The 20,605-nt window shown below is 43.0% G+C and overlaps 1 protein-coding gene across 4 annotated transcripts in view; it reads left to right on the top strand.

The window, feature by feature from the left end:
* Positions 1-20,314, top strand: part of ldb2a (LIM domain binding 2a) — a 62,478-nt gene extending 42,164 nt beyond the window's left edge. The window contains exons 5-9 of one of the 4 annotated variants that reach the window (XM_087798739.1): positions 6,386-6,469; positions 10,348-10,471; positions 14,430-14,483; positions 14,633-14,763; positions 18,912-20,314. In XM_087798739.1, the coding sequence (XP_087654865.1) occupies positions 6,386-6,469; positions 10,348-10,471; positions 14,430-14,483; positions 14,633-14,763; positions 18,912-19,142 (624 nt within the window). In that variant the 3' untranslated portion in view covers positions 19,143-20,314. Of the gene's footprint in view, positions 1-6,385; positions 6,470-10,347; positions 10,472-14,429; positions 14,484-14,620; positions 14,770-18,911 lie in introns of all 4 variants that reach the window. The other 3 variants (XM_087798738.1, XM_087798736.1, XM_087798735.1) reach the window with 3 other exon arrangements.
* Positions 20,315-20,605: the final 291 nt, after the last annotated feature.

Here is a 20,605-nt window from a genome sequence, read left to right as displayed (position 1 = left end):
CACACTACACACCAGCACGACACTCTCACTCTGACGGAGGAACCTAACCCGACCCGCTGAGCAGAACCCCTCGTGTTCCTCCCAGAGTCCACAGAAGAGAAACCTCTTTCACACTTCAAATGCATTTCGCTGCATAATTCGTCCCCGCCAGGTTTCTGACTAATTCCTGGAGCGAGAGAGAAGAGGTGCATTATGGGTAAGGGGAGACGACCGGCGAGTCTTTGATCTCCGCCCGACTAATGAAGCCGATTCACAGTCACGTCAGGCGAGGTTGAGGAATTCTGACACATGGACGTCATACATGTCCGTCCGCTTACGACACAACACAACCTTGTGTGTCGGCTGGACTCACACACCTGTGGGTCTGTCGCACACATGCAGCACTTGACGGAGGTCAGGAGGAGACGAGTGTCAGGAGCTCATCAATTAGACTAATGATCGCCGATAATGAGCTTTAATTGTGTGTGCGGCGCTGAAGAGTGTGTTGATGATTGTGTTGTTTGTGCGGCGCTGAAGAGTGTGTTGATGATTGTGTTGTTTGTGCGGCGCTGAAGAGTGTGTTGATGATTGTGTTGTTTGTGTGGCGCTGAAGAGTTTGTTGATGATTGTGTTGTTTGTGCAGGTGCTGAAGAGTGTGTTGATGATTGTGTTGTTTGTGCAGGCGCTGAAGAGTGTGTTGATGGTTGTGTTGTTTGTGCAGGCGCTGAAGAGTGTGTTGATGGTTGTGTTGTTTGTGCAGGCGTTGAAGAGTGTGTTGATGGTTGTGTTGTTTGTGCAGGCGTTGAAGAGTGTGTTGATGATTGTGTTGTTTGTGCAGGCGCTGAAGAGTGTGTTGATGATTGTGTTGTTTGTGCAGGCGCTGAAGAGTGTGTTGATGATTGTGTTGTTTGTGCAGGCGCTGAAGAGTGTGTTGATGGTTGTGTTGTTTGTGTGGCGCTGAAGAGTGTGTTGATGGTTGTGTTGTTTGTGCAGGCGCTGAAGAGTGTGTTGATGATTGTGTTGTTTGTGCAGGTGCTGAAGAGTGTGTTGATGGTTGTGTTGTTTGTGCAGGTGCTGAAGAGTGTGTTGATGGTTGTGTTGTTTGTGCAGGCGCTGAAGAGTGTGTTGATGATTGTGTTGTTTGTGCAGGCGCTGAAGAGTGTGTTGATGATTGTGTTGTTTGTGCAGGCGCTGAAGAGTGTGTTGATGGTTGTGTTGTTTGTGCAGGCGCTGAAGAGTGTGTTGATGATTGTGTTGTTTGTGTGGCGCTGAAGAGTGTGTTGATGATTGTGTTGTTTGTGCAGGCGCTGAAGAGTGTGTTGATGGTTGTGTTGTTTGTGCACGCGCTGAAGAGTGCGATGATTGTGTTGTTTGTGTGGCGCTGAAGAGTGTGTTGATGATTGTGTTGTTTGTGTGGCGCTGAAGAGTGTGTTGATGGTTGTGTTGTTTGTGTGGCGCTGAAGAGTGTGTTGATGGTTGTGTTGTTTGTGCAGGCACTGAAGAGTGTGTTGATGATTGTGTTGTTTGTGCGGCGCTGAAGAGTGTGTTGATGATTGTGTTGTTTGTGCGGTGCTGAAGAGTGTGTTGATGATTGTGTTGTTTGTGTGGCGCTGAAGAGTGTGTTGATGGTTGTGTTGTTTGTGCAGGCGCTGAAGAGTGTGTTGACGATTGTGTTGTTTGTGCGGCGCTGAAGAGTGTGTTGATGATTGTGTTGTTTGTGCAGGCGCTGAAGAGTGTGTTGATGGTTGTGTTGTTTGTGCAGGCGCTGAAGAGTGTGTTGATGATTGTGTTGTTTGTGCAGGCGCTGAAGAGTGTGTTGATGATTGTGTTGTTTGTGCGGCGCTGAAGAGTGTGTTGATGATTGTGTTGTTTGTGCAGGCGCTGAAGAGTGTGTTGATGGTTGTGTTGTTTGTGCAGGCGCTGAAGAGTGTGTTGATGATTGTGTTGTTTGTGTGGCGCTGAAGAGTGTGTTGATGATTGTGTTGTTTGTGCAGGCGCTGAAGAGTGTGTTGATGATTGTGTTGTTTGTGTGGCGCTGAAGAGTGTGTTGATGATTGTGTTGTTTGTGCGGCGCTGAAGAGTGTGTTGATGATTGTGTTGTTTGTGCAGGCGCTGAAGAGTGTGTTGATGGTTGTGTTGTTTGTGCAGGCGCTGAAGAGTGTGTTGATGGTTGTGTTGTTTGTGTGGCGCTGAAGAGTGTGTTGATGGTTGTGTTGTTTGTGTGGCGCTGAAGAGTGTGTTGATGATTGTGTTGTTTGTGCAGGCGCTGAAGAGTGTGTTGATGGTTGTGTTGTTTGTGCAGGCGCTGAAGAGTGTGTTGATGGTTGTGTTGTTTGTGTGCACTGAAGAGTGTGTTGATGGTTGTGTTGTTTGTGCAGGCGCTGAAGAGTGTGTTGATGGTTGTGTTGTTTGTGTGGCGCTAAAGAGTGTGTTGATGGTTGTGTTGTTTGTGCAGGCGCTGAAGAGTGTGTTGATGATTGTGTTGTTTGTGTGGCACTGAAGAGTGTGTTGATGATTGTGTTGTTTGTGCAGGCGCTCAAGAGTGTGTTGATGATTGTGTTGTTTGTGCAGGTGCTGAAGAGTGTGTTGATGGTCGTGTTGTTTGTGCAGGCACTGAAGAGTGCGTTGATGATTGTGTTGTTTGTGCAGGCGCTGAAGAGTGTGTTGATGGTTGTGTTGTTTGTGCAGGCGCTGAAGAGTGTGTTGATGGTCGTGTTGTTTGTGCAGGCGCTGAAGAGTGCGTTGATGATTGTGTTGTTTGTGCAGGCGCTGAAGAGTGTGTTGATGGTTGTGTTGTTTGTGCAGGCGCTGAAGAGTGTGTTGATGATTGTGTTGTTTGTGTGGCGCTGAAGAGTGTGTTGATGATTGTGTTGTTTGTGCAGGTGCTGAAGAGTGTGTTGATGGTCGTGTTGTTTGTGCAGGCGCTGAAGAGTGTGTTGATGATTGTGTTGTTTGTGCAGGCGCTGAAGAGTGCGTTGATGATTGTGTTGTTTGTGCAGGCGCTGAAGAGTGTGTTGATGGTTGTGTTGTTTGTGCAGGCGCTGAAGAGTGTGTTGATGATTGTGTTGTTTGTGTGGCGATGAAGAGTGTTTTGATGATTGTGTTGTTTGTGCAGGCGCTGAAGAGTGTGTTGATGATTGTGTTGTTTGTGTGGCGCTGAAGAGTGTGTTGATGATTGTGTTGTTTGTGTGGCGCTGAAGAGTGTGTTGATGGTTTTGTTGTTTGTGCAGGCACTGAAGAGTGTGTTGATGATTGTGTTATTTGTGCTTGCGCTGAAGAGTGTGTTGATGATTGTGTTGTTTGTGCAGGCGCTGAAGAGTGTGTTGATGATTGTGTTGTTTGTGCAGGCGCTGAAGAGTGTGTTGATGATTGTGTTGTTTGTGCAGGCGCTGAAGAGTGTGTTGATGATTGTGTTGTTTGTGTGGCGCTGAAGAGTGTGTTGATGGTTGTGTTTTTTGTGCAGGTGCTGAAGAGTGTGTTGATGATTGTGTTGTTTGTGCATGCCCTGAAGAGTGTGTTGATGGTTGTGTTGTTTGTGCAGGCGCTGAAGAGTGTGTTGATGATTGTGTTGTTTGTGCAGGCGCTGAAGAGTGTGTTTATGATTGTGTTGTTTGTGCAGGCGCTGAAGAGTGTGTTGATGATTGTGTTGTTTGTGCAGGCGCTGAAGAGTGTGTTGATGGTTGTGTTGTTTGTGCAGGGGCTGAAGAGTGTGTTGATGGTTGTGTTGTTTGTGCAGGCGCTGAAGTGTGTTGATGATTGTGTTGTTTGTGTGGCGCTGAAGAGTGTGTTGATGATTGTGTTGTTTGTGTGGCGCTGAAGAGTGTGTTGATGGTTGTGTTGTTTGTGCAGGCGCTGAAGAGTGTGTTGATGGTTGTGTTGTTTGTGCAGGCACTGAAGAGTGTGTTGATGGTTGTGTTGTTTGTGTGGCGCTGAAGAGTGTGTTGATGGTTGTGTTGTTTGTGCAGGCGCTCAAGAGTGTGTTGATGATTGTGTTGTTTGTGCAGGTGCTGAAGAGTGTGTTGATGGTCGTGTTGTTTGTGCAGGCGCTGAAGAGTGTGTTGATGATTGTGTTGTTTGTGCAGGCGCTGAAGAGTGCGTTGATGATTGTGTTGTTTGTGCAGGCGCTGAAGAGTGTGTTGATGGTTGTGTTGTTTGTGCAGGCGCTGAAGAGTGTGTTGATGATTGTGTTGTTTGTGCAGGCGCTGAAGAGTGTGTTGATGGTTGTGTTGTTTGTGCAGGCACTGAAGAGTGTGTTGATGGTTGTGTTGTTTGTGTGGCGCTGAAGAGTGTGTTGATGGTTGTGTTGTTTGTGCAGGCGCTCAAGAGTGTGTTGATGATTGTGTTGTTTGTGCAGGTGCTGAAGAGTGTGTTGATGGTCGTGTTGTTTGTGCAGGCGCTGAAGAGTGTGTTGATGATTGTGTTGTTTGTGCAGGCGCTGAAGAGTGCGTTGATGATTGTGTTGTTTGTGCAGGCGCTGAAGAGTGTGTTGATGGTTGTGTTGTTTGTGCAGGCGCTGAAGAGTGTGTTGATGATTGTGTTGTTTGTGTGGCGCTGAAGAGTGTGTTGATGATTGTGTTGTTTGTGCAGGCGCTGAAGAGTGTGTTGATGATTGTGTTGTTTGTGTGGCGCTGAAGAGTGTGTTGATGATTGTGTTGTTTGTGTGGCGCTGAAGAGTGTGTTGATGGTTGTGTTGTTTGTGCAGGCGCTCAAGAGTGTGTTGATGATTGTGTTGTTTGTGCAGGTGCTGAAGAGTGTGTTGATGGTCGTGTTGTTTGTGCAGGCACTGAAGAGTGTGTTGATGATTGTGTTGTTTGTGCTGGCGCTGAAGAGTGTGTTGATGATTGTGTTGTTTGTGCAGGCGCTGAAGAGTGTGTTGATGATTGTGTTGTTTGTGCAGGCGCTGAAGAGTGTGTTGATGGTTGTGTTGTTTGTGCAGGCACTGAAGAGTGTGTTGATGGTTGTGTTGTTTGTGTGGCGCTGAAGAGTGTGTTGATGGTTGTGTTGTTTGTGCAGGCGCTCAAGAGTGTGTTGATGATTGTGTTGTTTGTGCAGGTGCTGAAGAGTGTGTTGATGGTCGTGTTGTTTGTGCAGGCGCTGAAGAGTGTGTTGATGATTGTGTTGTTTGTGCAGGCGCTGAAGAGTGCGTTGATGATTGTGTTGTTTGTGCAGGCGCTGAAGAGTGTGTTGATGGTTGTGTTGTTTGTGCAGGCGCTGAAGAGTGTGTTGATGATTGTGTTGTTTGTGTGGCGCTGAAGAGTGTGTTGATGATTGTGTTGTTTGTGCAGGCGCTGAAGAGTGTGTTGATGATTGTGTTGTTTGTGTGGCGCTGAAGAGTGTGTTGATGATTGTGTTGTTTGTGTGGCGCTGAAGAGTGTGTTGATGGTTGTGTTGTTTGTGTGGCGCTGAAGAGTGTGTTGATGGTTGTGTTGTTTGTGCAGGCATTGAAGAGTGTGTTGATGATTGTGTTATTTGTGCTTGCGCTGAAGAGTGTGTTGATGATTGTGTTGTTTGTGCAGGCGCTGAAGAGTGTGTTGATGATTGTGTTGTTTGTGCAGGCGCTGAAGAGTGTGTTGATGATTGTGTTGTTTGTGCAGGCGCTGAAGAGTGTGTTGATGATTGTGTTGTTTGTGTGGCGCTGAAGAGTGTGTTGATGGTTGTGTTTTTTGTGCAGGTGCTGAAGAGTGTGTTGATGATTGTGTTGTTTGTGCATGCCCTGAAGAGTGTGTTGATGGTTGTGTTGTTTGTGCAGGCGCTGAAGAGTGTGTTGATGATTGTGTTGTTTGTGCAGGCGCTGAAGAGTGTGTTTATGATTGTGTTGTTTGTGCAGGCGCTGAAGAGTGTGTTTATGATTGTGTTGTTTGTGCAGGCGCTGAAGAGTGTATTGATGATTGTGTTGTTTGTGCAGGGGCTGAAGAGTGTGTTGATGGTTGTGTTGTTTGTGCAGGCGCTGAAGTGTGTTGATGATTGTGTTGTTTGTGTGGCGCTGAAGAGTGTGTTGATGATTGTGTTGTTTGTGTGGCGCTGAAGAGTGTGTTGATGGTTGTGTTGTTTGTGTGGCGCTGAAGAGTGTGTTGATGGTTGTGTTGTTTGTGCAGGCACTGAAGAGTGTGTTGATGATTGTGTTGTTTGTGCTGGCGCTGAAGAGTGTGTTGATGATTGTGTTGTTTGTGCAGGCGCTGAAGAGTGTGTTGATGATTGTGTTGTTTGTGTGGCGCTGAAGAGTGTGTTGATGGTTGTGTTGTTTGTGCAGGCGCTGAAGAGTGTGTTGATGATTGTGTTGTTTGTGCAGGCGCTGAAGAGTGTGTTGATGGTTGTGTTGTTTGTGCAGGCGCTGAAGAGTGTGTTGATGGTTGTGTTGTTTGTGCAGGCGCTGAAGAGTGTGTTGATGGTTGTGTTGTTTGTGCAGGCGCAGGACCCTCAAGTGTTGGAGCAGCTTTCCAAAAACATCACACGCATGGGACTGACCAACTTCACCCTCAACTACCTCAGGGTGAGTGTGCGTTCCAGAGTGTGTGTGTGTGTATGAGTGTGTGTGTTTTTTATCAAAGTTTGTGTAAGTATGTATGAGAGAGTGTGTGTGTATGAGTGTGTGTATTTTTTATCAAAGTTTGTGTGAGTATGTATGAGAGAGTGTGTGTGTATGAATGTGTGTGTGTGTGTGTCTGTGTATATGTAAGTATGTACTAGAGTGTGTGTATTAGTGAGTCTGTGTGTGTGTGTATGTATGAAAGTTTGTGTGACTGTGTGAGAGTGAGAAATATGTATATGTGTGAGTATGTATGAGAGAGTGTGTGTATGACAGTTTTTATCAAAGTGTGTGCTTGTGTGTGTGTGAATATGTATGTGAGAAATTGTGTATATGTGTGAGTTTGTAGGAGAGAGTCTGTGTGTATAAATGTGTGTGTGTGTATGTAAGTATGTATTAGAGTGTGTGTATTAGTGCGTTGGAGTCTGTGTGTGTGTGTGTGTGTATGTATAAAAGTTTGTGTGAATGAGAGTGAGAATGTGTATGTGTGTGAGTATGTATGAGTGCGTGTGTGTATGACAGTTTGTATCAAATTGTGTGCGTGTGTGTGTGTGAATGCTTGAGAGTGAGTTTGTGTGTTTATGCGAGTATATACAAGAGTGTGTGGTACTGTGTGTATAGGTGTGAGTGTGTGTACACGTTTGTGTGCGAAAGTGCATGTGTGCATGAGAGTGTGTAACTTTATGAGGTTGTTTAAGTGCGTGCGTGTGCATGAGAGTGTGTGCGTAAGTATGTATAGAGAGTGTGTTTGTGTGTACTTGTTTGTCAGTGTGTAGACTGGTTAAAACCTTTGTGGTCATTTTATCCTAATATGTCTTAAATATGAAAAAAAATGTGGTCATTTTGTTTACACGTGATTAATCAAGATTAAATCATTAATTTACATAGTTATTTAAAGTTTTTTGTTATGTATTTATTTACATGACAGAATACAAAAAAAATAAAAAATAATTTCAGTTATAAATAATGAAACGATCAATGGATCAGTGACTGGTTGTGTTTAAAAGACAGCGTGAGAAGCGTCAGTGACTCAGTCTCTGAACCTCTGTCACGTCAGCCATGAAAGGATGAAGTTACTCTCGTCTGCTGGTTTATTCCAGGTCGTCTGCACATGCAAATGTTCCTTTATTCCTGGAATAGAAATTCACACGCTCCCTCTCTTCAGACCTGAGTGTATCGTTTCCACACTTCCTGGCATCAAAACAACAACAACAAACCCACTTATTCCGCCTTCGCTCGTCCGCTCCTGACCGCGGCAATTTAATTTAAAGAAAATAGGAAGTGTAAGCCTGCTGAACACGTTAATGATTATTTTAGTGTGTGTGGGTGTGTGTGTGTGTGTGTGTGTGTGTGTGTGTGTGTGTGTGTGTGCGCCGCCACACTTGACTGACAGCTACGATTTTCCAAATGGGAAAACAAGAGCGAGCGGCGGCGAGATGGGGAAGAGAAAAGAATTAATTGGATACAGAAAATTAGCATAACATTAATGAACGCTCCCTGTTGAGACTCGTAATTGTGAAGCGGCGAGAGATTCCAGGAAGTCTGCGGCGGATAAATGCAGCGAGGGGGGGTGAGGGGGTCGTGGGGGTGAGGGGGGGGGTTGTGGGTCCCCTTTATCCACTTCACCTGGCGTGAGCGAGCGACGGAATATATCGTCCACGCCGTCTCTATGGTGCACGACCACGACGGTTGAACTTGTGTGTGCACGTCAGAAACCTGGACCTTTCATTAAGAATTGGCCTTGGAGTACCCGGAGAAAACCTGGGTGTGTATTGGCAATATGATACACGTCACGATAACAGGGACAGCAATACATTATATCGTGATACTGTAGTAGCAAGTATATATTTGTAGTATTGTCGAGTACTTGACTCTGGCGTTGCAGAATTTACAGACCACATGACTATCGTTACTGCCTTTATTTGTTTTGGAAAACCAAAATATGTTCAAACATCAGCTTTAAAAGCTGCTGGAGTCGACTGTTCATTGTCCATTTAGGATACAAATTAAGCATAGTTTGAAAATATATATATATATTTATATATGTATATATACAATATATATGATATTCAATGAGTACTGACATGGTGCGTTCAAGAGCGTAGGATATATTGAAGCGAAATGCGAAACACTTTAAGACTGAACATTATTGAGTTTAATGAACAGTAAACAATTTCTGATATCGGATAAGAATTTTTCTGCAAACAAATGTGTTTGAGGTATCCTTTGTCTCAGGGTCAAGGTGACCCGAAGGCCCCGAAAACAAACTAGTTTGTGGTATCCTTTGTGTTGTCTCTGGGTCAAGGTGACCCGAAGGCCCCAAAAACAAACGTAATTGAGGTTTCCTTTGTCTTTTCTCTGGGTCAAGGTGACCCGAAGGCCCCGAAAACAAATGTGTTTGTGGTATCCTTCGACTTTTCTCTGGGTCAAGGTGACCCGAAGGCCCCGAAAACAAATGTGTTTGTGGTATCCTTCGACTTTTCTCTGGGTCAAGGTGACCCGAAGGCCCCGAAAACAAATGTGTTTGAGGTATCCTTTGTATTGTCTCTGGGTCAAGGTGAACGACTTCCAGACAGTTGCTTCCAGAAATATTGATTGTTGGAGGTCATTCATCATGACCCAGAGGCAACACAAGGGATACCGCAAACACATTTGTTTTTGGGGCCTTCTGGGTCACCTTGCCCCAGAGACAAGACAAAGGATACCACAAACATATTTGTTTTCAGGGCCTTCGGGGTCACCTTGACCCAGAGACAAGACAAAAGAAAATCACAAACATATTTGTTTTCAGGGCCTTCGGGGTCACCTTGACCCAGAGACAAGACAAGGTATACCATAAACACATTTGATTTTCGCGCCTTCGGGGTCACCTTGACCAAGAGATAACACAAAGGATACCAGAGAAGAAGTCGTTACACTCGTAGACCAGCTGCACTACAGCGCAGACGTGAGTCTCTCCTGATATTGACCAGGTTTAACCTCAGTACCAAACCTATACACGTCTCTGTAAAATGATAAAACGAGATATTTTAACTTAAGTGTTTGACAACCGTTGTGAAGGAGCTTCAGAATAAACTCTTTATCTATTCTAATCTATTCTCTATCTCTATTCTATCAAATTTGATCCTTCAACCCGGGTTTGAATGAAGGTCAAGATGTCAACGTTACTTTTTAACATAAACTGTCTTCATGTTCCAGATTGAGTTTGAAACCCAGGGTTCAGACTCATCGTCCTCCTCGACAGCGTCTCGGCATGAAAAAACAAACGCGACGTTTCCCGACAACGGCACTTCCTGTCATCCATCACGCGTGACGTCTCGTTATCTCTCGGCCTTCCTCGTGTCCGCCGCTGATGATGTTTTCCCGTCATTCATCAAGAGCGACGCTTCCTGACCACAAGGTCGCGACTCGCCGTCTCAGCCGGTCCTCGTGGCGTGGAGCTCCAGGTTTCCTCCCATTCAGCCCCGGAATAGTCCGGAGGAAGATCGGGAAGGAAAAGTTAGTTTGGTCGTCGAGCTCGGAGCGAAGCCTCGAACCGACCGCCGCTTCTTCACGAGCGAAGAACGAGGAGACGCCGAAGGTCGAGAAGGATCTTTGGCAGAACATGATTAACGATCCTCGGCTCTTCATTGAGTTTCTGTCAAAGTGCCCTTGAGCACGTCACGACGCTCCGGTGGCTTCGTCCCGCGCTCACGCCGCTCAGCTGTAACGTTATGACCACGTCGCTGTTGTTGGGGAGTCTGATGTTCCTGAAGATGACAGGCTGACCTCTGACCCCCATCCTCTTGCCCCCCGGAGCTCTCTGACCGCCGCCGCCGTTTTTTTGTGTGCTTCTCTTGCAGTTGTGCGTCATCCTGGAGCCGATGCAGGAGCTCATGTCCAGACACAAGACCTACAACCTCAGTCCTCGAGACTGTCTGAAGACCTGCCTGTTCCAGAAGTGGCAGAGGATGGTGGCGCCACCAGGTGGGTGACCGGAGACACGTCACTCAAACTCATGAAGTCAATACACAAGTTGTTAAAAGTTGTTGTTAGCTTTTCCTTGATTTTCTGGAACTCCTGTTGTGTTCTCAGTTTTATCTTGACCTTTAAAGTATATACTTTATTGAATATTGTTTTGATTGTTTAAGCGCTTTGTGACCCTGGTCTGGAAAAGCGCTATATAAATAAAAATTACTTACTTTAGAAAGATAAATTAAATATTATTATTCAAATTAAACGTAAATAAATATTCCGCGCATTTCATGTCACGATCAAGTTCCTCGTTCTTAATTCTGGATTCGAATGTATCCTCTCGTCCTCAGTAATCGCCAGGATCTCGCAGGATTTCATTGTTCCATTAGCTGCCGGGGAACGCTGCCATCTAGCGGCAGGACGTTTATTTGCAGCACAAAAATGAACACGCTGTGAATATTTTCATGTTAAATTTAAATAGATAAATCAAATTATTTAATTTTTAACACCATTTATTGACATAAATAACATGATACAACGAGGATAAAAGAGCAAATCTTATTTGAAATGTCTTCGTGTCTCATCCCCATTTCTTATCTGACGACCTCCTGCTGACGCGGTGAACCTTCTTCACCAAAACACATGCAGGTTCACCAGGATGTGTGGACCAGGACAGAAGAAACATTGATAGTTTTGGTAGGAAAGCTGACATCTTCTCACTCAACTTCACGTGTCCATCAAGTTCAATCCATTGCATCAGGAGTCCCTGAACTCTCGTCTCCTCCGTAGGGGTTTGTGTAGCAGACGAGTGTGTGTGTTGTTCAGCGAGGGTTGCGTCACCAACTGTGTGTATTTTCCATGTCGCGGCGACTCCTCGCAGGTTTTGTGGGTCAGCAGTGCGAAGGAGCCGCCGGGGCGAGCGGTGATGGATGCCTCCCGGCCTCCCTCTCAACAGTCGCTCGCTCTAATTGGCCGCCGCACAACTGAACCCACTTTTTTTTTTTCCTTTTTCTTTTTTGGACACATCCAGCGCCCGTAAATTACGGCGCCGCTTAGCGAGCCGTGACCAGATTTCCTTCTTAAAACCAACAGCAGTCAGACGAGTGTGACTTTAATTAAGAGTGTGTGGATGTAATCAAACACAGAGATCCAGACGCTCCCGAGAGTCCGGGCTCTTCTCGGGCAAGAAGGAAGTTTTTCTCCCGGTAAATAACGACCAGTCGTGTTTGGCGTTTATTTCCTCGACGCCGTGAAACAATTAAGACGCAGTTTAGCATGATCGTTAGCATGATCGTTAGCATGATTGTTAGCATGATCGTTAGCATGATCGATAGAATCAGCGCTGACATCTGCTGGTGATACTGAAACTGTGACAGCAGAATCAGGAAACTTCTTTTCGGACTTTTAACTTTTATAAGATTATTTAAGACGTAAATCTCTTAATATTATCTTATCGTGAGCCGAGCAGATATCTATATAGATATATATATGGAGTTGATTGTATCCTCTCGTCCTCAGTCATCTCAATAATTGTATTGTTCCTGCAGCTGCTGAGGACGTAATGACTGCTGCCATCTAGCGTCCGGGAGTTAAATTGCAACACAAACTTGAACAAACGCTTTGAATATTTGCATGTTGGAACAAAGAAAAATCGAATTATTATATACAAACTTTAACAATTTTTTTGTAGTATTGTCTGAGTACTTGAAAATATGTCCAAACATCAGCTATAAAAGCTTCTGGATTTTGACTGTATCCTCTTGTCCTCAGTCATCTCAGGGATCTTGTGGTATTTCATTATTTGATTAGCTTCACAACTTTTATAAGATTATTTAAGACTTTAATCTCTTAATATTATCTTATCGTGAGCCGAGCAGATATCATAATTATAGAACTATTATTTGTTTTCAAACCCAAATGTGTCCAAATATCAGCTTTAAAAGCTGCTGGAGTTGATTGTATCCTCTCGTCCCCAGTCATCTCAGGAATTGTATTGTTCCTGCAGCTGCTGAGGACGTAATGACTGCTGCCATCTAGCGTCCAGGAGTTCAATTGCAACACAAACTTGAACAAACGCTTTGAATATTTGCATGTTGGACAAAAAAACTATTATATACAAACTTTATTAAAATATAAACCATACAAGAAATGTGATGAAAATAAAATATTTGGTAAACAAAAAGTCATACAGTATTGTGAAAATAAATATTGCGATGTTGATATTTTCTTTAAAAATCTTTAAAAATGTAATAAATCCACGTGAGACTCTAATGGACAAATTGTTAATGTTAAATAAATATATAATTATAAAAATATATTTACATGTGCGTTAAAAAATCCACATGTTATTAAACCATTTTACTACTTTTTGACAGATTTTCACGTTTGAAAGATTCATGAAATGGACACAAAGGTGACGTAGGTCAGATGTGAGATGATGCTCAGATATTAAAGGAGGATGTGAGAGCAGCAGAGGCTGAAACCCCCGTATAACTTCTGAATTAATGGGGAAGTTTTGGAAACGCAGGTGCGCCACAAGGGGGCGCTGTTCTGAAACATAGCAAGTATTTTAACTGTTAAATAAACATCATCTGTGTGTGCTGAGTACCCGGAGAGGTCCCATCTCGACAGATTCATGGTTTGAACTGACAGTCCAGTGACCAACAACAACATCAGTAAAAGTTATTTTTCCTCTTCATTCTGTCGACGAATCACGCTGTGAAAACTCAAGTGAATTTTCAGCCAGAAAAGGTGCATTTGTGACGGGTCTCTACTTTCCTGACCTGTCGTGTTGTTTTCCTGCGATTCTTCTCCGGCGTGGAAACATTCGGGCCGCAGGCGGGAAAGGAAGCGGCAGGCGACGCTCCGATAAGTTCTTTGGGTGGAAATGGAAGTGATTTTAGTGCGTCAGCGACAAAAGTGACCACCGGGGGGAGAACACAATAGAGCTGGAAACACTCGTCTGACGGGAAGATTCCTCCGTGATCCAAACAAACATCCCGTGAAGTTTGTCAGTGTCGTCGGAAATATGTTGTGTGGTTGAATTAACACTTCAGATGTTGAAACTTTAATATTTTTTATTTATTGAAATAAGCGTTTGATTATATATTTTATAAATTTAATTCAAAATGTTATATTTTTTAAATTATTATTTATTCGTGTTATGTATAGAGTTTGATTATATAATTCCAATAATAAAAAAATAAATGTTCTAATTTCAATCTTTTTTTATTTCGTAGCCTTTTAAATTCAACATAAATATGTTTGCATAATTGTGCAAACGTTGATCCAATATCTCTTTACTCTTTTGGTGTTGGTGGTATTATTATGTTATATTTACATTGATATTATTATGTTATTTTTACATTGAATTTAAAAAGCTATAAATGTATTTCTAGGTCCATTTATAAAAAAGAAAAAAAAAATCAATATTCAATATTTTTAAACTTGTAGCCTTTAAAATTTGGTAGACAAATGTTAATATAATAACATTTTTATACTGAATTTAAATGGCTATGAATAAAAAAATAATCGAAAATGTAGAGAAAATATTTTTTAAAAATATATAGAAAATATTAATAATAATAATAATAATAATAATCTCTATTTATATAGCGTCTTTCTAGACCAGGGTCACAAAGCGCTTTGACAGCCATTCACACATATTTAATTACTGGAATTATTATTATTATTATTATTTTATTAAATAAAAAACAGTTGATTATATGTTTTAAATATTTTTTTAAATTAAAATCAAATTAACCTTTTTAATATAGAAATTACTAAATTAAATTATTAAAAATAAAATAAATGATAAATAAGGCAACATTATAAATAAAAAAAAATAAACGCTTTAACATGTGAAATGTTAAGTATAACAGTAACATTCTGACGACACTGATAAACTTCCATAGTCTCGGAATTGTGTTGTTAAAAGTGTGCGTCGCTGACACGTCTCTTCTCTCTCCAGCCGGACACCCGCAGAACTTCAAGACCGAGATCTTCCCCACCAACCACAAAAAAGGTATCTTCGCTCTCACGCCGGGACGCACCTTTGTGTCGTCAGTGTGCGTTCGTGTTCTCGACACACCCGTCTGCTCGCCCGCACAACGCTCTCTGTCAGTGGGCGTTATGTTCTCGTTCTTCTGTTTGTGTTTGCAGGTCGCGCCAAAGCTGAGCCCGCCCGACAGACCACCACCAAGAGGAGGAAACGGAAGAACTCGGCCAGCAGCGCCAACAGCAGCGTCGGCGCCGCCGCCGGCAAGAAGCGAAGCCCGGCGACCAACTTCAGCCTCTCCAGCCAGGTACCTGTAAGCATCACGTCCACTTCCTACCTTCTGCACTGTGTGTGTGTGTGTGTGTGTAGGTGTGTGTATCTTTGTATTGAGTGCTGCACTAGTTGCAAGAATATTCTCCATGTGGCTTTCAATTGGACGTTAAATAGTTTTATAGTTCATCGTCTTCCTCGTGTCAGAGGTCGAGGGGGCAGCGATCGAAGTACAGAGGTCCATGCTGTACTCCACTCTCCAGCTGTTTGTGTGTAATACTGATGTGTTCCACTGAGGGGCGGCATCTCTCCAGAGTGTCCCGGGGTCTCCCCCCGAGCTAACAATCTCAACTGTCACTTCACCTCGTGGAGCGAAGGTTCTACTCTGAGTCTCTCTTAGATGACTTGTGTCTCTGATCTTGTTCTTGAGTAAGGGGTGTGTTTCGGCAAGAATCTGGGCCATACAATAGGGATCACGATGTATTTGTACTATTGTCCGAGTACTTGAGAATATGTCCAAACATCAGCTATAAAAGCTTCTGGATTTTGACTGTATCCTCTTGTCCTCAGTCATCTCAGGGATCTTGTGGTATTTCATTATTTGATTAGCTACAGAGAACACAATGACTGCTGCCATCTAGAGGCCGGAAGCTTTATTGCAACACAAAAAATAACTGAATATTTGCTTGTTAATTGTAAATAAAATTGAATTATTTTATGTTGTTCACACTTTTATGAAATTAAATGATAAAAGAACAAAGGGTAGGAATAAAACTCCCCCAGTCTCGAGTCACTACAGAACTGCAGGTAAAATGTCCACATCAGTCCTGAGCTGATGCGTCCTCCCCTCACTCGTGAACAAGACTCTGACAAACTTGATGTTCACTTGTGTGAGCACCATGGTCTCAGACTCATCGCTGTGGTCTGTGAGTCGGACCCGGGATACGATGATGGACAGTTGTGCGCTGAAGGTCGTCAGGACTGTTGTGGCGTCTCCATGGCGATGAGGCGCGATGACATCACGGCTGTCAGGTGCTGTGACATCATTAGACAGAGTGAGACAGTGATGCCTGATGGGAATAATTCCAGGTCTTCCCTGACACTCGTCTGCCTCCCCCGTGTTTACTGTCCCAGCGTGTTCTGGAGCCTCTTCTCCGGAGACTGTTGTCCTCACTGTACACACACACACTCATGCACACACACATGCACGCACACACACACTGTACAATTGTTTTCTCTCCAGAAGGCAGTTTGGCTCAGTGCCAACTCATTACCACATCTTTGTGTGTGACTTTTTGTGAATGTGTGCATTTATGTGTGCGTATGTGTGTTTATGTGTGCGTTTATGTGTGCGTTTATATGAATGTGTGCATTTATGTGTCAGTTTATATGAATGTGTGCATTTATGTGTGTTTGTGTGTGTGTTAATGTGTGCGTTTATATGAATGTGTGCATTTATGTGTCAGTTTATATGAATGTGTGCATTTATGTGTGTTTGTGTGTGTGTTAATGTGTGTGTTTATGTGTGCGTTTATATGAATGTGTGCATTTATGTGTGTTTGTGTGTGTGTTAATGTGTGCGTTTATGTGAATGTGTGTTTGTGTGTGTATGTGTTAATGAGTGTGTTTATGTGTGCGTTTATGTGAATGTGTGGATTTATATGAATGTGTGCATTTATGTGTGTTTGTGTGCGTATGTGTTAATGTGTGTGTTTATGTGTGTGTTTATGTGAATGTGTGCATTTATGTGTGTTTATGTGTCCATTTATATGAATGTGTGCATTTATGTGTGTTTGTGTGCGTATGTGTTAATGTGTGTGTTTATGTGTGCGTTTATGTGAATGTGTGCATTTATGTGTGTTTATGTGTCCATTTATATGAATGTGTGCATGTATGTGTGTTTATGTGCATTTATGTGTGTTTATGTGCATTTATGTGTGCGTATGTGTGTGTTTATCTGTTTGTTTATATGAATGTGTGCATGTATGTGTGTTTGTGTGCATATGTGTGTTAATGTGTGCTTTTGTGTATACGTTTGTGTGTGTGTGTGTTTGTGCAATTGTGTGGGTTTTAGTTTGTGTCTCTGTGTGAATGTTTTTGTAGTTTTGTGTTCATGTGTTTGTGAGTTAATGCGTGTTGTGCAAGTTCATGCATGGTGTTGAATGTTTGCATGTTTGTGTATATGAGTGTGTTTGTGCATGTATGTGTGTACATGCATTCATGAGTCCGTCTGTGTGTAATGATGTGTGATGGTGTTTGTGTGTATATACGTGTGTGTTTGTAAACATGGGTTATTGTGTTTATATGTTGGTGTGCGTGCATTCGTGCATGTGTGCTCCTTCAAACACACTCACTGTAGTTTGTCAGACCTCCCTCCACCACACACACACACACACCCACACACACACACACACACACACACACACACACACACACACACACTTAAAGAGCAGCAGTGAGGCCGCTAACATGCAGGATACATATGTTCCACGCCCGCCGTCTTTGTGTGAGAAGTTGTTGGTTTGTGGCAGAGATCCAGTCGACGTGAGCTCCATGACAATGAGGGGGGAGGCGGGGGGAGAAAGGGGGGGATGAGGTGGGAGGCGAGTTGTGGGACGGCGTGAGAGTGACCTCTAGTGGTCTCCAGTTAACGCTGAGATTTTTAATCACGTGTCGCTCCAGCTCCTCCTGTGGTTCTTCAGGTGTGTTTGGAGCTTCTCGGCCCGATCGCTGAGAGTCACGTGATCGTGGCCACTGACCACTGCCGTCGTCTGGTCCTTCCATATCACAGCGAAATAATTGAATAATTGAATAATTATTTTTTATCAATATAGAAAATTATATAATTCATTAATAATTTTTATTACATAATGCTAGTGTTTTTTTTTTAACAATTATTATTATTTTTTTTAATTTAGTTTAGAATTTAAACTCGTATATTAAAGTTTTAAATGATTTGGATTTTTCAATCAAAATAATATTATAATAATTATTTAATTCCTAACTACACGTTTGATGTCAGGATATAAAATATTAGACGCTCGACGTCATTAGCGTAGCCGCTAACACAACAAGAAGCGTCGTCACTATTAATCAGCTGATAATTGCTGCTGCTCTGAGACTCCAGCTGTTAGCTTGTTGGTGTGTGGGGGGGAGGGGGGGGGGGGGTCTTGAGAAGGGTTGACGGCGCCCTCACTAGGAGCAGATGGCGACTGCAGTCATCAGGTTTTTACTTAATGACTTCATTAACCAGGCTAATTGAGAATCTGTGTGTGTGTGTGTGTGTGTGTGTGTGTGTGTGTGAAAGGGAGAGAGAGAGTGTGTGTACAGAAGTATATCAGTGTCATCAGAATATTGAATGGTTGAATTGAATTACTATTTAATAATTATTATTATTTAATTCTAATTTTTCTAATAATTTAAATTAATTATTTGCAAAATTAAAGGTCAAATTTGTTTAGTTTTAAATATTGAATAAAAATTAATTCTAAGAATTCTTCAAATACAGTTTTATCTTCTAATTCCAATCATCCGAGAATAGATTTAGTAAATTCAATATTTTTTAATCTGCGGCCTTTAAAATAAATATAAAAATGTTGTTATACCAACATTTTTATATTTAATTAAAATTATATTTATTTTATATATATATATTTTATATATTTAGAATTATTCCTATTTTTGAATTTTTGGAACTAGAATATCAAATGTGTAAAAATAATCCATTTATTTTGAATATATTTCATTTTTTAATTAATTTGTTATTAAATAGTTTTACATTTTAATAACATATAATTGAAGTAAGTAATTCAATAAAAACACATCCACCCTCAATATATAGAAAACAAATAAATGCTCCAATCCAATTTTAAATTTTGAATAAAAAATACATTTGAAAGTGTTATTCCAGGGTCAAGGTGACCCAGAGGCCGTAAAACAAATGTGTTTGAGGTATCCCTTGTGTTGCCTTTGGGCCAAGGTGAAGGTTGCTTGTTTTCGGGTCACCTTGACCCTGAGATAACACAAGAGTTAAAATTAACCGTTCGATATTCCTTTGACACGGATATACTTCTCCATGTGTCTGGGCTTCAGTGTATTTTAATAAATTTTCAATTCTTTGTTCGTTTGTATTTCACTGATAAACTCAGGACTAAACCCTGTTGTTCTCTCTGCCGCCCCCTGCAGGACGTGATGGTGGTGGGCGAGCCCACGTTGATGGGCGGAGAGTTCGGCGACGAGGACGAGCGTCTGATCACGCGCCTGGAGAACACGCAGTACGACGCCACCAACGGCCTGGACGACGAGGACGACTTCAGCAGCTCCCCGGCCCTGGGCAACAGCGCCCCCTGGGGGGGGAAACCTCCCAGCGTGCAGGACAGCAAACCCGAGGGCACGGCGCCGCAGCCCTCGCAGTAGAACTCCGCGAACCTGAACCTTCCGGCAGCAATACCCGGGCAGAAGCACAGGAACTGAGAAAAGTTCTGGATCTCCCCGCCGGACTCGTGGACAGAACTGGAAACGTCGCGCTGTGATTGGTCGATCGCGGCCGTGGAGAGACGGCGAGGAGAGCAACACGATTGGTGGAGAATTAATTTTGAAAACATTATTCACACAAGCTGACGTTTGTTTGTGTTTGTCGTCTACTGTTGTTATTATCGTCCACGCTGGTCTACACCCGGTGTGGACCCCCCGAGAACTCTGGTTTCCTCCCTTTCAGGTGTTGTCACGGCGACGTGCACTTTCGTCGAGAGATGCACACGACCTCTGCCCTCTTAACAAACTTCTAATTCATGAATTCACAACCGCCCCCTGCTGGTCAACCTAGTTAATCACAGTCTCCGAGTCTCTAACGGACGACTGAAGAAATACTATTTTCAGGAGAAGAGAATCGTGTCCCATCACTCATGAACTCGACCACCACATGACGGCGACGACCTGCTGCCTTCGGCAGAAACCTCAGCAGAACCAGCCGACCTTTTAATCTGACAAACGGTTCCGACAGGTTGTGTTTTTTTTTTTCTTCCAACGGTCCCTTTAAAGAACAGAGAACTTTCTTCCCTGCATGGTTTTTTTCTAGTTTGTTTTTCATCCAGCGTTCTCTCTCTCGAAGACTCGGCTCCGGCGGGTTTGTAGCTTTGTACATAACGGTGGGATCTATTTTGTGGCTGTGAACATTCCGGGGCGGACACGGCAGCTTTTCTACGGAGCTTTTCCATGATTCCTGTGGGGAAGAAGAACCCAGCACCCTCTCGAGCTAGTGCAGAACCAAAGCCACACCTTCGACAGACGTCCTCATCTCTCTCTCTCTCTCTCTCTCTCTCTCCGAGCGCCGGAATCACGGCGACCTGCAGAGGGCGCTCCGGTCGTTCCGGAAAAACCTTGGGTCGGACTCTACTGCGGGGGATGATGGGGCGGCGGGCGAGTCGCCCCTCAGATCTTCTGAGTATTTATTTGTGATTCTCGGGGTCGACGCGAGGCCCCTTGTTCATCTTAGACTCCATTTGTACAAAACATAGCCGAGGTGTTCCGTGTCCACTGATGTCTGGTATGTATGCTTTACCATTATGTGTGCCAATAAAACCGTGATACTCTGGAGTGACTCGTCAGATGTTCCCCCGGCCAGAGTGCAGCAGAACCATCTCACATCCATAGGGAAGTACATCAGTGACATCAGAACATTGAAGGGTTGAAGTATTTAACTCAATTGTTTATCGAAAAGTTGAATTTGTTTGTTTTTCGTACAAATAGAATGATATAATTTCAATCTTTTATAAATGACTGTTTTTTTACATAGAGTTTGATATTTTAAAACAAAATATAAAAACAAAAAATGTTCTTTATGTAATATATTTTTATTTGTAGCCATTTAAATTAATTTA

The sequence above is a fragment of the Callionymus lyra genome, chromosome 9 (genome assembly GCF_982586985.1).
Source record: "Callionymus lyra chromosome 9, fCalLyr1.hap1.1, whole genome shotgun sequence".
Lineage (NCBI taxonomy): Eukaryota > Metazoa > Chordata > Actinopteri > Syngnathiformes > Callionymidae > Callionymus > Callionymus lyra.
This window is presented reverse-complemented; position numbering and strand designations above follow the sequence as displayed.